At 40.0% G+C, this 16,460-nt stretch overlaps 1 protein-coding gene across 3 annotated transcripts in view; it reads right to left on the reverse strand.

Moving 5' to 3' along the window:
* Positions 1-16,460, reverse strand: part of LOC148011205 (uncharacterized) — a 117,711-nt gene that overhangs the window by 40,024 nt on the left and 61,227 nt on the right. For 2 of the 3 annotated variants that reach the window (XM_087670269.1, XM_087670268.1), the window contains one exon: positions 12,900-12,977. The exons of the other annotated variant lie outside the window; for it this stretch is intronic. In XM_087670269.1, coding sequence (XP_087526395.1) covers positions 12,900-12,977 — 78 coding nt within the window. The remainder of the gene's footprint in view (positions 1-12,899; positions 12,978-16,460) is intronic. 3 annotated transcript variants of the gene reach the window in all.

Genomic DNA, 16,460 nt, shown 5'->3' on the forward strand with positions numbered 1-16,460 from the left:
TTGGTAAGATATCCATCGCCTCTGTAGTCTTGGTAGGCCACTGGGCAGCCGACGTGCACCTTTTGTCCGATGCCCTGGCTTCTTTGGGGTGGAACGCCTTGGGGTAAATCACAATTTAGGCTGGCCTACTTTTCTCGTTATATTTTGGGCCTGAGAGGAGGGGGTGTTGTGCTAAGAAATGCACTTAGCCACTTAAACAGCTCCCAAAACATGCTTATTTTAGCCAAAACCCTAAAGTGGGGAGCGGATCGAGAAAGTTAAGTAGGAGAGGATCTAGAACCCTAATTTTCTATAAATTCGCAGCCAGCCCTCCACTCTTTCACAATCTCGTTTTTGCAGGTTTCAAGTGTTACCAGCTTGCTGCCCACACCCCGGTCACAGAGGACATCTCAGCCCTTGCTATCCATCATTGTTCCCTACAGTCTGGCACCTATTTCCAACCCTCCACAAGCTGATTGCTGCTGTTTCTGCTTGGCGACTAACTGTTGTTCATCTGCACTGCTATCGTACAGCCTGCCACGCCAGCAAACTACTTCGTTTGCAGGCTCCAACTGCCGCCTTGACAGCTTTCTCTCTCCTGTCTGCAGTCGCTGCTGTCTTTCTCTTTCCTACAGGCTGTCATGCCTACGTTTTCAATCTTTCTCTCCTGCAGGCTCCATTTTTAGTATTTCTCTCTCCTGCAGGCTGTCCTGCTTACGTTTTCAGTCTTTCTCTCTTCTACAGGCTCCGTTTTTAGTCTTTCTCTCTCGTACAGGCTGTCCTACCTGCGTTTTCAGTCTTTCTCTCTCCTGCAAGCTTCGTTTGTATTCTTTCTCTCTCCTCACCACTGTCTGCATCAGATCCAGCATCTCACTACTGCGTTTGCTGGTGTTTGACATCCGTAGACTACCTTGCTACAATTCAGGATCCGTTCACAGTACGACACACTCTCCAACTCATTACCCCTACCCTAATCCTAGAGATACAGGAGTTTGAGGTTCCGTATTCATTCATTGCATAGTGTATTTGTTGCATGAGCATCGTATTATTAGTAGTCATATCATTTCACTTATTCACTGTGTTCATTGTCTCTAAGTTACTCTAACCCTAACCCTAACTGTGTTCTTTTTATCAGTCTCTGCTTTGTCATACGGTTTCTATTTATGTTTCTATGTTAGGGTATTTTTCTTTACAATCTAGTGCCTATTGTTGGCCTAGGTCATTCATTTGGCCACGAGTGTCAATTGGGTGATACTAAAGAAGTAGCGTTTAATGGTACCTAACATTAATCTGACGGTCAAAGATGGTGCAAAGACACTTGGAAATGGAAGTTCCCTAGCCAATTTAATTATTGGCCAGTCAGATTAATTTTCTTAGCCCCAAATAATTATTAGATTAATTTTTAGTATCTAAAGACTAAAAGTTAATATTTAATTGTAAACATGCTGAAAAAACCATTTGGGAGGGCTGCCAAGTCAAAAATGCCCATTGAAGACTGAAAAACGTCTTTAGAGGTTGAAGAGAGGCATTTTTAGTAAATTCAGCCTACAAGAGAGAGGGAGAAGATGCTATTGGTCTGATATGCAACCATTGGAGAACCTTCCAAGGCAACTAGGGGCAAGAGAAGACGAAACAACAGCAAGTGACAGCATCTACAAGCTTTTGAGACAAGGCAACAACAATAAATGACTTTTTTTTTTTCAGTTCTTCGCGAAGAAAGTCTGAATTTTCTCTCTCCTCAGCATTCTCTTATGTCTCCCAACCTTTCTGCAGCCTTGCTCTAAACATTAAAGCATTGAGATCACCAAAGGCTGAGAAATTTCAGATTTCTTTGTTCTAAACCCTAACCTATAACAATAGAAATTAGGGTTTAGTAGTGGCCTCAAGAAGTGTGCCAAAAATTGGAAGCTCCAAGACTTCGATTCAACATAGCTGAAGTTGTTTTCACTCAAATTCAAATGGAGGGACCAAAAAATCAATGAATTTGGGGCATTTTCCATCTCCATCAAAGCAAGTGAAGGCCAATTTCAGTTTCGAAACAAATGTTGCTGCGGTAACTAAGCTGTAATCATGGAATTACCACGCATCCACAAAAGGAAGGCTGGTTTCACTGCTCCCAATCATTGCTTTTGTTTATGTTCTAGGATCATACTTTTGTTAACCCCCTCCCTTCAGCTACCTTCCACTCGTGTATTTAAATCAGGATCATTGACCTCCCTCAACCTTCGACTACCACAAAAGTAAAGACATCACCCCCTTGGCAAATTAGAGGACAACATTGTTTATTTAATGAGAAGTGCAGCCCAAATACCATAGGATAAGGTCCACAAAGAGACTATCTTGGAGCTTTGGCACCATCGTTAGAGTTTGTTAAGAAGGTTTGCATGGCACAAGACATGTCATGATGTGGCCAATTTGTTATATCTTTGTATTTATAAAGATATCCTACATCAATTAATTGTCCATTTAATTAGAAATTTAGCCCAATATCACAAAATAAGGGCAAAAAATGCTCGTATGGAACTGATACCAACAGAAGAGGTGGTTCAAGAAAATACATGGGAGGTTTTTAAAAGGTTCAATGGTGCACAAGAATGGTGTTTATCAAAGGCATCCTATAGTAAATCTCAAGAATACATGGAGATTTTCAAAAGGTTCAATGGTGCACAAGAAAGAATGGAAAGGCCTAGGGACATATATCTTATTGTATGCTACTTTGCACCAGCCATCTCATGATATACAACCCATGAAGACTTAGCCTATGTTTAACTATATGCAAACATCATGAAGTTCTCTAGCCTATAAACTACAAAGCTACATATCCCACGCACATTTTCAATTCTCTTGAGAGTAAGTATCCACTCTAGACTACATCTCTATTGCTACATCACTTAATGTGACAAATACAGGAAACATTATTACAGCTGTGACCATCCATGTATATTATATTACACACACATACAGGTTCAGGGGGCACAATTGTACACAAATGTGAACACAGGGTAAGGTTGATAAATTTGTGGAATCAGACTAACTAATGTGTTGACAAGGGCTAAAGCCAAGTAAGTTGATTGTGTGGAAATATAATATTTCCACGCAATAAAAGTTAGTCGCTTAGTTCAAAAGTTAGTTAGTCAATTAATAAGTTAGTAAGATTACTAACTAAAGACTAACTAAGGTAAAAACTAACTAACATTAATAATTAATAATTTTTATTTAATTAAAAATATATTTTAAAATAAACCGAGAGTCGTAATCCGACATTTTTCTCGGATTGACAAGGACCATAGCCACCCTTCACGGAAGTTACAACGTGAACGAGACTTATGAGCCATATAAATCACTAGTATTAATGTATATAGTTTGGATGGTCCAAAAATATTAGATTTTTGGGCAAAAAAAACAAACTAGTATATTTTAGATATTATCCTAAAAAGATAGAACTAAAAGTCATTTAAAAGAAAAGACAAGTGATGTTTTAGTTAGTTTTGGAGATTTTATAAAAAGAAAAAAATAAAGAAAAGTGACTGGCAAAATCGCCGCGCCGCGATCGCAATCTACAGGCAGTAGACAGCACTTCGAACAGAGAAAAAAATAAGTGAACTGAGAGTTTTCTAATCAAGTATCTTGGCATTTTACCCCCCTTTTGGAGCCAATGCAACCATCAGATTTATGATCTAAGCATCAGATCATTGAGTCTTCCAAGAGCCCCTCCACTCTTGTTCTCAGTCTTATTCCCTTCTCTCTAATTCATTATAAATATGAGGCATGGGGAGGCACAAGGGAGCATAAGGAGACCCCAAGAGGCTACGAGAGAGAGGTAGAGAGAAGGATAATCCTCCAAGAGATTGTGAGAGAGAGAAAAAAAAGTTACCCCGAGAGGCTGCACAATTCTCTCTATCTTGATCCTCGACTTAGCCATCTTCTCTTACCCCCTCCCATCTCGAATCTATTTTGCTTCTTAATCTCTTGAGTCTACTTGCGGATGATGGCCTCCAAGCGAAGAATGTTGCATGCGAATAGCAATCCTATAACCAGCAACGAAGCTTCGGGCAAAGGCATCACTATTAATCCAATTGTGGTACCGGTCATAAGTAATGTATTTTCAAATTGATAGATGCTTGTTTTCATTCTCGCATGAGATACATTAGGCTCCATACAATGATGGACGAGAATAGGTCATGGGAAGGGATAGACCTCTTCTCACATATTTGAAAGATAGAATTTGCAAAATGCATGTATCAAGGGAAGTTAATTGCACTTAGTTGCATATAGCTTATTCGTTGATAAAGTAATCGATCAGGGGTTATGAATAGCATAATCATAAAAAGAATAACATTAAGAATTGTGCATACAAGTATTAAGTAAATTTTGCATAGAATTGCTCTTTGACCCCAAGGGGGAGAGCGAATATGTGATGGAACTATTATTGCGTCTATTCTTGTATTGTTTAGAAAATATACAATTAGTTTTGTTGGTTGACTGAACAACACCCTAAATGTTTTTCTTTCAATCAACTAATTGTTGCATTGTGATTTTGATAAATATTCCAAATGCTTGTGTTTAATGGCAAAAGCATGGCAAGGGTCAGAAGTGACAAGTAGCCATGGGAAATAAAGGAATGTTTCACTAAGAAATGATATTAGGTTGATTACTTTGATTGTGCTTGATTCCTAAATGGTTTAATTAAGGAAGGATATTTTGCACGGATGGATCATCTCCAAGATCGTACCCCGATTAGCCCAAGAGGGCACTGCTCAATTCACGAGCCGAAGGTCAAGTAGTAAAAAGGCCAACCACAGAAAGAGTGTCTCACTCCTAGGTTGCTTAGGGTCAATGGAGCTCTGGACACCCCTTGCCGTGTCCGGAACGGAGCTGTAGGCTGCCGTGAGCCCAACGTCTCGAGGCGTTTGAAGATCCTAATCTAGATAAAGGATGGAAATTTTGGTGCCATGTGATTTGAACTAGGTACTTCTGTTGGACAGAAGGGATACATAATTCTCCTATATGGATAGGAGACAAAGATTAACTTGAAGATAAGTTAAGAAACTTGTTTGTCAAAAGGACTGCTTACTTTGTTTTCATGTATGTACCGTAAATTATGCGAACAAACCATGTTCCCTAAAAGGCTTAACTAATGAAGCTAATTTTAAATGTCGCACATAAATGTGATAGGACCTAATTAAAAAACTAAATCTATCAAGGGAAGCGGGTGAACGAAATCCCCGATAGGTCCGTCCTACAGCATGGTGATCCCAAAGAACTGGGAGGCTTCTCACAAGGTTTTACCGACTATTGTTAAGTTAGAACCTGATTCATGCCGTTTTAGGGGACCGGAATGGGACTATGCCCTACGGGCAGAGAGGTTGAGCGGCGCATCCCTCTCGTTTTCCATTCTCTTTGAACCAAGTGCGGTATGGATCTCCTTCAGATTGGGTATCTCTACGTAAAGTAAGATGTCCAAAACCCAACGCTAGAATGCTGTTAGGAGACCTTGGCCCTAGAAACCCAGATTTCAAGTCGATCCTAGTGGGTTCGGCCATGGACGTTCTGTTGTGAGACAGACTCGAGAAACCCTAGGCGGCAAACCCTGAAACATTCAATGGGAGTGCCGGGCGGCGACGCTTAGAATTGTTTCTCGATGGACTACAAAAACATGCTTGGACAGTCGGGCACGTTACAAGAAAACATGCAATAATCTTACAAATTGCCCCATTTGCATTTTGAAGGACTCCATCCAGTCGGCTCTCACTAGCAACTCAACCAGGTCACCTAAGTGGTACCCTATTTGCATTTTGAAGAACTCCATCCAATCAGCTCTCACTAGCAACTCAACCAGGTCACCTGAGTGGTACCCTAGTGGAATCTTCTTACTGGTTACATTATTTACCCTAGTGGAAGAACATAAATACTATGTCGAAGATGGGCCCAATTTGTCCTTTCAAGGTTGTAGCTTAAGTTTTGGGGTTCTTGGCCCTTTGATCTGCATCTACAAGATTCTATTCTATTTGTATGGTCATCTCCTGCTTGTAAGCCTCACTCTGAGTCAGACAATAACACTAGGAACTCTAACACAGTCTTTGTCCATCAGTTGAGCTCTCCTAGGCATTGGAGGTGAAGGTCCTTTCTGACTTTGCCATTCTCTCAGCCTGTGTGAATGACCAAGACAGGCAGCAAACCTGGGCAGCCTGTTTCTCCATGATCCGAGAGGACACTACAGCCACATGACAGGGGCAGACACCTTCAACATGGGTGGGAAAACCTGGGCAGCCAGTTACAGGCCTGGTAGCAGCACTTTGACAGTCCAACCTACATTATATGCTGGCTGGCCAGCAGCAGGTGGGCCACATTTCAGGGCTCATTGCCTGCCCCTCACCACTTTTGCATCACATCATTTCAGACCCTATCAAATTCATATATATAACTCCTTCATCAGCCTGGGCTCTAATAATCAATATGTATTGACTGATGTAGACAGCAAGCCCTCAAAAACTTTCTATGCATAGCTATCCCTTTTATGCTTTAAAGACGACTATGTGGAATAATCTTTTAAGCTTCAAGATCCATCATCTACATTAATGTCAACTTTGCATTTAAACATCTCAACCTTTTTAGTGAAGTATATGTGCAACTTCATTTTACTTTGACTATAATCATCATTTCTAGGTCGACTTAGATTTTGTATTGTCTAGGCACACATTAATCCCCCTTATACATACTATATTCTTCATTTGCAAGGGTCTCCCACTCCTGCAATTGATATTCCAATTAAAGGAATGTTTACATGTGCATTTAGACTAAACAATGTCCCCGTTCAGAGATAATATTGCTAATACTCACGAAATTTCTTATTATTTACACATGCCTCCTTTCTCAACACCCTCTGCATAATAGTATTAGGTGGTTGGAGGATATGGTTGGCATTGATCTATGCAGCACTGCACCTGAAGTTAACATACTGTTCATATCCTCCAAAAAATCCTTGGCTGCCTGAACCTTTTCCTTATGCAGTCCTACTGCATGAGGAGCTCTGGGCTGAAACCCATACATTAACATAAATGGACTATATCCAGTGGAAGAGTGCTTGGCACTATTATATGCAAACTCTGCTATCGATAGATACTCTTCCCAATTAGTTGCCTTTTACTTACATATGCCCTGAGCATATCTTCAAGGATTTGGTTAACCCTTTCAGTTTGCCCATCTGTTTGCGGGTGGTCCACCGTACTCATGCTAAGTTTAGTATCCAACTTCCTAAATACCGCACGCCAAAATTGACTATCAAATTTTCTATCCCGATCAGAAACTATATTTGCCGGAAGGCCATACAATCGATATATGTTCTCTACAAACAATCTAGCCAATTCTAGTGTTTTAACATCAATTGAAGTTGAAATGAACCTAGCCATTTTGGTTAACCTATCCACAATCACCCACACAAAGTCGTACCCCCTCCGTGTTCTGGGTAATGGAACAATAAAATCCATGGAGATACTCTCCCATTTTCCCGAAGGAATCTCTAATGGATGGAGAAGTCCTCCCATTTTCAATCTTTCAGCTTTATTAACCTGGCATTTATTACATTTGACCACATAGTCAAGGACGTCCTTATTCATTCCAGGCCAATAGAACTGCCTTTTAATAAGACTAAGTCTTATTAACTCCTGGATGTCCCGCGCTAAGGGTATCATGACACTCAAAGAGTATCTGACGCCTTATTTCTTTATCTTTCGAGACACACCCGACCCTTGTAGAGTAAATAACCATTATCAATGGTAAAATTCTTCCCCTTGAATCCCATTTGAGCAACCCCTGATGCTCCATTTCCTTGTTGAACACCCTCAGATATTCCTTCCTTAGTGGAGGCTCTTCCATTTGGATCCCCATTTTCTATTGCTTCCCATATGTTGGAATATGCCGGATCAACCTGGCATTTCGCTTTTAAAGATTCAAGAAAATCGAAAGTGAACTGAGTAAAACTCAATTCATTTATGATGGGCATTCTGCTGAGTGCATCAGCCACTATATTATACTTTCCTTTTCTATACCTTATCTCATAGTCGAACTCTTGGAGGAGTTCGGCCCATCTGGCTTTACGCCCTTGTAGATCCAGTTGGTCATTAAACCAACTAATGCTTTCATGATCCGACAAGATCAAAAGTTTGGCACCGTACAGATAGTGCCTCCATTTCTTCATTGCATGCACTATTGCATACAGCTCCCTCTCATAAACAGAATAATTTTGTTTTGCACGGTCTAATTTCTTGCTTTCAAAAGCAACTAGTCGACCTTCTTGTAATATGACCGCGCCTCTATCGCCTTATCACTGGCATCGACTTCAACCACAAATGGTTTATTGGGATCCACAATTAATAGTACTGGAGCTGTAGCAATAGCTACCTTAAGTTTTTGAAAACTTTCATTTTGGTCTGTTCCCCAATTTAAGCTATTTCCTTTCCCTTTAAGTTGATCTGTCATTGGAACAGCTATTTTGACATAATCTCGAATGAATCTACGATAAAATCCAGATAAACCTAGGAAGATCTGCAGCTCTTCCAGGTTCCTTGGAGATGGCCATTCAATAATTGCCCTTACTTTTTCCAGATCCATCTTGATTCCCTCTTTCGAGATAATATGCCCCAAATATTTGACCTCTTGTGAAGGAATTCACATTTAGTTTTCTTCGCATAAAGGGAATATGTTTTTAACAGTTGGAATACCAATTGTAAGTGTTCCAAATGTTCTTCTCTTGATTTACTAAAGATCAAGATATCATCCAATAAGACTACTACAAAATGTCCTAGATAGGGCCGTAACACACTATTCATCAGCTTCATAAAGGTAGATGGTGCATTAGTGAGGCTAAAAGGCATCACCAAAAAATCATAATGCCTGTATCTAGTACGAAATGCTGTCTTAGGAACATCTTGTGCCTTAATTCTTACTTAGTGATAGCCTAATCTTAAATCTATATTTATGAAGAATTTTGCCCCTTGTAACTGATCAAAAAGATCTTCCATTCTGGGCATAGGAAATTTATTCTTCACCGTTATTTTATTAAGTGCTCTATAATCAACACAAAGTCGCATAGAACCATCTTTTTTCTTTACTAATAAAATTGGCGAAGTCCAAGGTGAATTACTGGGTTATATAAACCCTTTATCAAGGTAATTCTTAATTTGTCTTTCAACTTCTTGGTGCTGTGTTTCACTTAACTTATAAGGTGGCTTAGAAATAGGATATGTATCCTTATTTGTATCAATTAGGTGATTTATATCACACCTATCTGGTGGAAGGCCACTTGGTAAATCAAAAGCAAACACATCTTTAAATTCATCTAACAAACCACTTAATTCATTATTTACATTCAACTCATAAACATAAGAAAATTGTTGCTTTATATTACAAAAAGTAAAAGTATTTTGTACAGGAAGAGACCATAACATATATACCTCACAAGCTTCCTTCTTTATCAGCTTCTGAACCTCAGTGGAACACAACAAAGGATTATCAGATACTTTATGTTCACCTTGAATCACAAAAGTCTTACCATCCCTTTCAAATTCCAGTGTATTATGATAATAACTACGTTTTAAGGATGGTTCCAATCCCCATAGCCACTCTCTCCCTAAAGCAATATCGGCTCTTTCCATATTCATAATTTGAAAATCAAGTTTATCTTTATATCCTTGGATCTCAATTTCCAAGTTGGATACCATTGTATCCCATATTTTATTATCTTGACCTTGCATCATACGAACAACATATTGATGCCCACTCTTTTGTTGGGGAAGTTTCAATTTTTTGACAAGTGCATAATTTATGAAATTGTGGGTAGCGGAGTCATCAATCATGACTCTAACTCTCTTTCCAACTATCAATCCATGGACTCTAACTAAATCATGTGGCCTAAAGGTAGGCTGCCACATAGAAGTTGGCATACAACACCTATGTTGTACATCCTTGTGCAAAACCTCTAAAGATTTATACCTTTTGTGCCCCTTTAATTCTAGAGTCTGCACTACATGGATTTGTTTTTCTTTTCCCTTGCCCTTATCCTTATCCTTTCCTTTATCTTCCCCCTTTTTCCTTTGAGGGCAATTCCAGGCAGCATGGTTAGAGGATAGACAATTGAAACACAGCTTTTCTTTTTTGGCCTTATCAAAGTCATCTAGACTTAACTTTGGCCTTACATATTGTTTCTTTTCAAAAGGTTGTTTCTTGCCCTTTAAAAATGGCATTTTCCTTTTAAATTTGCTTACAAATTTTGAGGTTTCTAATTCCTTAGTCTTGGGCTCCATATCAGTGAGACTAGTGAGTGTACCTAGACATGTACTATCTTCATTGATTAATGCAAATTTAATTGCCTCTTCAAGCATCTTAGGTGAACTCCTTTTTACTTCCTTTTTACAAGCTTTATCTAGTCCCCTAATGAATCCTCTTGTCTTTTGAAATTCATCTATTCCTTCCAATTTGAGGATCATCTCACGATATTCCTCCAGATATGTCGGCAGGGGTCTTCCCTTTTGTCTGACATAATCCCAATCTTCCCAAATTCTTTCCATTTCATTTTCAGGAATGAATTCTTTCAAAAAGACCGATTCAAATTAAGCCCAAGTTTCAGGTATTTTATTTGCCTCCTTTAAAGTTCGCCACCATTTATACGCCTTTGGCCCCAAAGTTAAACTGGCCTCCAGTGCTTGGAGATGTAGTGGATTATTTTTAAGTTTGTGCAAATCTTCCCAATTTTGGAGAAAATTAAAGATAGTGTCTTTATTTCTATCTTTTTCCTCCCCGTGAAACTGAGGGGGTTTCATATCTTTTAAAACTGGATTATCCCTCAACTTGTGGTGGGGTTCCTTAGGATCTCGCATAGTCACATCCAAATCTTTCGATGAAGATGGGATATCCGAGGTTTCTATCTTATTTTTATCTCTTTCTAGTAATAAAGTTAATTGAGATTTTATTTCGATGAGTGTTTGAGTTAAAAATTCCATTTGAACCCCCTGTGCCTGCATACGAGCAGTTAGATCATCAAATTATTCTTGTGTGGCAAAAAATTCTTCCCACTGTTCGTCTTGTATCTCTATTTCATGGGGATCTACCATAGGGTGGTCCCCACAACTAGAACCCTCAATTACTCCCTCTTTCCCTTTTTCTTCCATTAATACATTGGAATTGGAAAGCAAATACAAGAAATTTGTGTACAAAGTAAAGTACTTCCCTGGTTATAGTGACAAGGCAATTGTTGCTGGTTTTAATAATAACCCCAAAGAGTGAGGGATAATTTATTTTTCCCGAATTGAGCCGGCCACGCTAGAAATGAGGCTTATTGGCAGAAACAGCTAGTATTTAGTCCCCTTCTTAATGGTCACGTGAACCATCAATATGTCTTCCCTGAATTGTTCTCTGCCCAACCTGTATTTGTTATACAAGTGCAGTCGGAGCTGGTGACAAAGACGTCAAACGGTAGAAAGTAACGTGCAGTCGGGGCTGGTCACAGAGACGCCAGACGGTAGTGCCATTTTTTATTTGGTTGCGCCTCACAAAATAAATGATGTCCAGAATACGGGTGTTAAGCGTGTGGGGCAGCGTCTTCACGCCGGATGATGAGTGACGTGTCGGGAAAGAACTTCACGTCAAATTTCATATGACGTGTCATGTGGGCGCCGGGGAAAAAAACACTTCACGCGTAAACAGAAGCGGAACCCGGCGGCTCTGAAGACAGAATGACCCGACGGCTCTGAAGAAAGGATGACCCAACGGCTCTGAAGAAGGAGGATCCAACGCCTGCTCTGATACCAATGTTGGAGTCGTGATGGGCGATTCAGTCCGATAACTGATATGATGAGGCCCAAAAGGAATACCACATTCTCGATTCAAGACAGAGGCATGAGATACGTTTCACCTCCCAGCCTCGCCTAGTTAATTGCTGGCAACTCCCATCATGATCCGATTGCCAGCCGTCAATTCTTGGTGAGTCCTACTATTCTTGGACTCTCTTTAATTCTAGGCTCCCCTAAACCCTGTTCGGGTGCCCAAGGCCCCCGGACGGTCATCCCTCGTGCCTATTTCAAGTAATTTACCTTATTTATGTAACATAATGTCTCATCCAAAGAAACTAAAAAGAAAAAAAAATTCAAACAAAAGAACATTCTATCATCTTTTCACCACCAACCAATACATCCTAGCTTCCAATAGTTAAATCTGAGAGTATGCTTTTGACCAACATGTGATTCCTACCAATGGAAGCAACCTCCTCCTCCATGGCAGGTATTCACTTACACATAGTAAGGGCCTCCAAAGCTGAAGGGGGAAGGGAGGTCGAAAGATAGGCATGATAATCTAATCCAACCCAAAGTTAGGTTGGTTATATATTTTTGTAATAAAATTATGATAGTACACATAGCATCACTAATTTTTCCATTTAGGCTCGATAACTCATGTTTACCTCACTGAATTGACTGTTGAGTCCTCAAATTAGAATAACACTGTAATCAGAGGATACACCAGTGTACTGTGAATTCACACATACATATGCCAACATAGATCCACACCCTCAACTGCTGATCAGCTTATAACATATGGTCTATGTTGACATGCACTTGTTAATCTACAAAAATATTTGCTTGTATGCTTCAGCGCCAGTAGCAACAACAGGTCATTCTCAAATGCTGCATGTGTTCTCCTTCAAGACTTTTTCTTGGTTGATGACAATCACTTGGCATTGATCCTTCTTCAAGTTAGTGTTGCCATATAATGCTGAGTATACTATACAAATTTGTGTCTTGAATTGATGCTGGATATAGGACCTGCATCCCTAGCTTAATGTGTCCTTTTTGGTTGTAACTCTAGCTACTTCTACATTTCTACTTTATCCTCTATGCAAACACAAACAAGCAAACAATTGAAAGTTGTACCTTCTTTTTCTCCACACTTGTAGTACCTTGTGACATTGAAGCAAGAAAGCATGATACCTCCTCCTCTAGTTTGTCAATCTGCAAGCAGCCACTAATGAAAGCATTTTAAATGAAAACAAAAACATTCAGATCGCCAAAAGCAAAAGAAATGCCAGACTCCTCAAAAGCTTCTCAGCAGACAAAATGCTGAACTCAGTATCAAAGTAAAGCTAAAATTACCATATTGAATTTTAAAGTACCTAAAAAATCATAGAGATAAACTCTACAGGGAGGCTGATGAAAGGAACACGTGGAATCTTCGAAGCCACAATTGTTACACTAGACTGCAGACCAAACAGTCATGAATGTTCATCCCATTACATAATTCCTTTCAAGATATTACTAACATAGAGGCTCACAAAATACATGTAGAGACCGGGAGGGGCACGAAGATCAAGACAGTGGGTGTTCCTTAGTCGCGGAGAGACAGAGAGTGTGAGAGGAGCAATAGCAGAGAGTGAGCACGTTTGTAGGTACAATGACAAGTGTGTACCTTTAGGTTTTTAGATAGATATATATGTGTAAGTACAAGTGCTAAGGGTGTGTTCACACCCGAGCACATTTAAAGGCACGAGGCCTTTATTCCCAACAACCTCTCACCTAAAGACAATGTGCCTTAAGAGGAGAAAAGAATCAACTAAGTCTAGGTATGTACAAAGCTGAAATACATATATCTATCCAACTCCCATCATCTATCGGCAATGAGCAAACCGCCCTACTGGAAGACCCTTCGTGAGAAAGTCTGCAAGGTTATCATTTGTATGCACTTTGACAAGCTCAATGCTCTTGCTGTCAAGTACATCTCTAATAAAGTGGTACTTCACCTGTATGCGCTTTGTCTTTGCATGAAAGACGATTTCATACTAGCATGATAGCACTCTAACTATCACAATGGAGAACAGGTAACTCTGTGATGCCAAGCTCTCCCACCAGACGTGAAAGCCATAAAGCCTCCTTGCATGTCTCAGTGGCAACCACATAATGTGCCTCTGTAGTAGACAATGCAACACACTTTTGTAGCCTAGAGATCCAAGAGACTGCTCCTCCTGTGAAAGTAAACACATACCCAGAAGCGGACTTTCTGCAGTCCACATGACCAATATAGTTTACATCCGTAAAGCCAACAATAGATGCCCTCTACTTCCCAAAGCAAATGCACAAATCCTTTGTGCCTTTGAGATATCTCATAATACCTTTCACTGCATCTCAATGCTTCTTGCCAAGGGTTGCCATGTATCTACTAACCACTCCCACTACAAAGACAATGCCAGGACATGTAGCAACCATAGTATACATCAAATTGCCAACAGCTGAAGCATATGGTATCTTTGCCATTTCAGCCTTCTCATCATCAGATGTAGGGTTGTCCTCTGCACTGAGTTTCACATATGGAGGCAATGGAACCCTAATCGTTGACCCCCCTCCATATTGAAACGCTGCAAAATCTTGAAGATATACTTTTACTGAGATAGATAGAGTAAGCCTTTTGATCTATCTCTGAGTATTCGCATACCAAGAATGTGATTTGCATCATCAAGATCCTTCATGTCAAAGCTACCATGAAGACTTTGCTTCAGTGAATCCAAGGTATGAGTATCCCTGCCAACAAACAGCATGCCATCTACATACAAAACCAAGATAATCAGGCAGCCATCTGCTGCCTTCTTGGTGTACAAACAATGATCCACTTGACTTCTATGGAAACCTTGAGAGTGCATGAATGTATCAAACTTATGATACCATTCTCTTGGTGTTTGTTTCAACCCATGCAAACTCCTTTTGAGTTTATATACCATCTTCTCTTTCCCTTTTTCCACAAATCCTTCAGCCTGCTGCATATATATGTCTTCATGCAGATCACCATGTAAAAATGCAGTCTTTACATCCATCTGTATGAGTTTCATATCTTCAACTGCAGCCAAGCCCAAAATGGTTCTCAATGTAGTCATCTTGACTACAGGAGAGAAAATCTCATCAAAGTCAATTCCATGCTCCTGCTTGTACCCCTTTGCAATCAATCTTGCTTTGTACTTTGGTGAGGAACCAAAAGTGACCTTCATCTTGTAAACCCATTTGCATGGAAGTGTTTCCTGCCTTTAGGCAACTACACCAAGTCCCAAGTGCCATTTTTCTCAAGAGATTCCATTTCTGATAACATGGCTTTATACCATTTCTTGTTGTCCTGTCTGTCCACTGCTTCCTTGAAGCAAGACGGTTCACCACAGTCTAACAACATGACATAATCAGCCACATTGTTTGCACCAAGAACAAATCTGTCAGGTTGCCTAGTAGCCCTAGATGATCTCCTAACCCAATGATCATTGTTTGTTGGCTGTTCCTGCAAATTTTCATTTTCAATATGTTGTCCTAGCATTTGAGCCTGCAAATCAGCATTAACAACTTGCTGTCCTAGCCGTTCCTGCACATATAGTGGCTCATTATCATAGGCAAATAGCTAGCTAATCATTTTCAGCATTATTTTCTGCATTTACAAGTTCTTTTATAGTAGGTATTTGCTATTGTACAACGGGCATATTTTGCTGTCCAAAATGTATTTCTTCCTGGAATACAACCCGACGGACCTCCTCAGTCTTTTTGGGCTATTTATGCATGCGATCTTCCCGGAAGATAACGTCATTGCTACGTACTACTTTCCTTTTCTTGGGATCCCACAATTTATATCCCATTTCACTCTCGTCACCATATCCTAGGAAAATGCATTTACAAGACTTTGGCTCAAGTTTACTGTGTTTTTCTTTACGAATGTGCACAAAAGCCTCACAGCCAAACACTTTCAGGTGAGCATATGAAGGTGGCTTGCCCGACCACGCTTCTTGGGGAACTCCCCTTCTCCCCCCCTAAGACCTGTTTGGTGATCGATTAATTAAGTAAACGACTGTCATAACAGCCTCTACCCAAAAACCATGGAGTAATGCAGCTTGAGACAGCATCGTACGGACCTTATCCTGTATGGTCCAATTTATACGCTCTGCAACTCCATTTTGGGGCAGATTATGAGGGACAGTGAACTCCCTCTTTATCCCTTTGTTGTCACAAAATGCCTGAAAGACCTTGGACACATATTCCCCACCATTATCAGAGCGAAGACATGTAAGTGTCTTATCTGTTTGTTTTTCAACCAATGCCAAGAAATTTTTAAACTTGTCGAGCACTTCATCCTTGCTACAAATAGGCTAAACCGATACCTTTCATGTAGCATCATCGCCAAAGGTGACAAAAAAAAAATTTCCCTAAAGATCATCCTGGCATTTGACATACATCCGAATATACTAACTCTAGAGGAGAAGATTTCAAAGAAAGAGACTTTTTATGAGACGTCTGTGCATGTTTGCCATAAATACAATGATCACAATGCTCAAAATCAGCATAATGAAGACAAGGCAAGTAACCCAAACGAGAAAGCAATTTCATTCCAGTTTGACTCATGTGTCCCAACCGGCAATGCCACAAAGAAACGCTTGGCTACTCGGTCACGACAACAACATGGTCATATACACTAGA

The sequence above is a fragment of the Lygodium microphyllum genome, chromosome 28 (genome assembly GCF_053477565.2).
Source record: "Lygodium microphyllum isolate KBCC chromosome 28, Lygodium_microphyllum_v1.1.10, whole genome shotgun sequence".
In the NCBI taxonomy this organism is placed as follows: domain Eukaryota; kingdom Viridiplantae; phylum Streptophyta; class Polypodiopsida; order Schizaeales; family Lygodiaceae; genus Lygodium; species Lygodium microphyllum.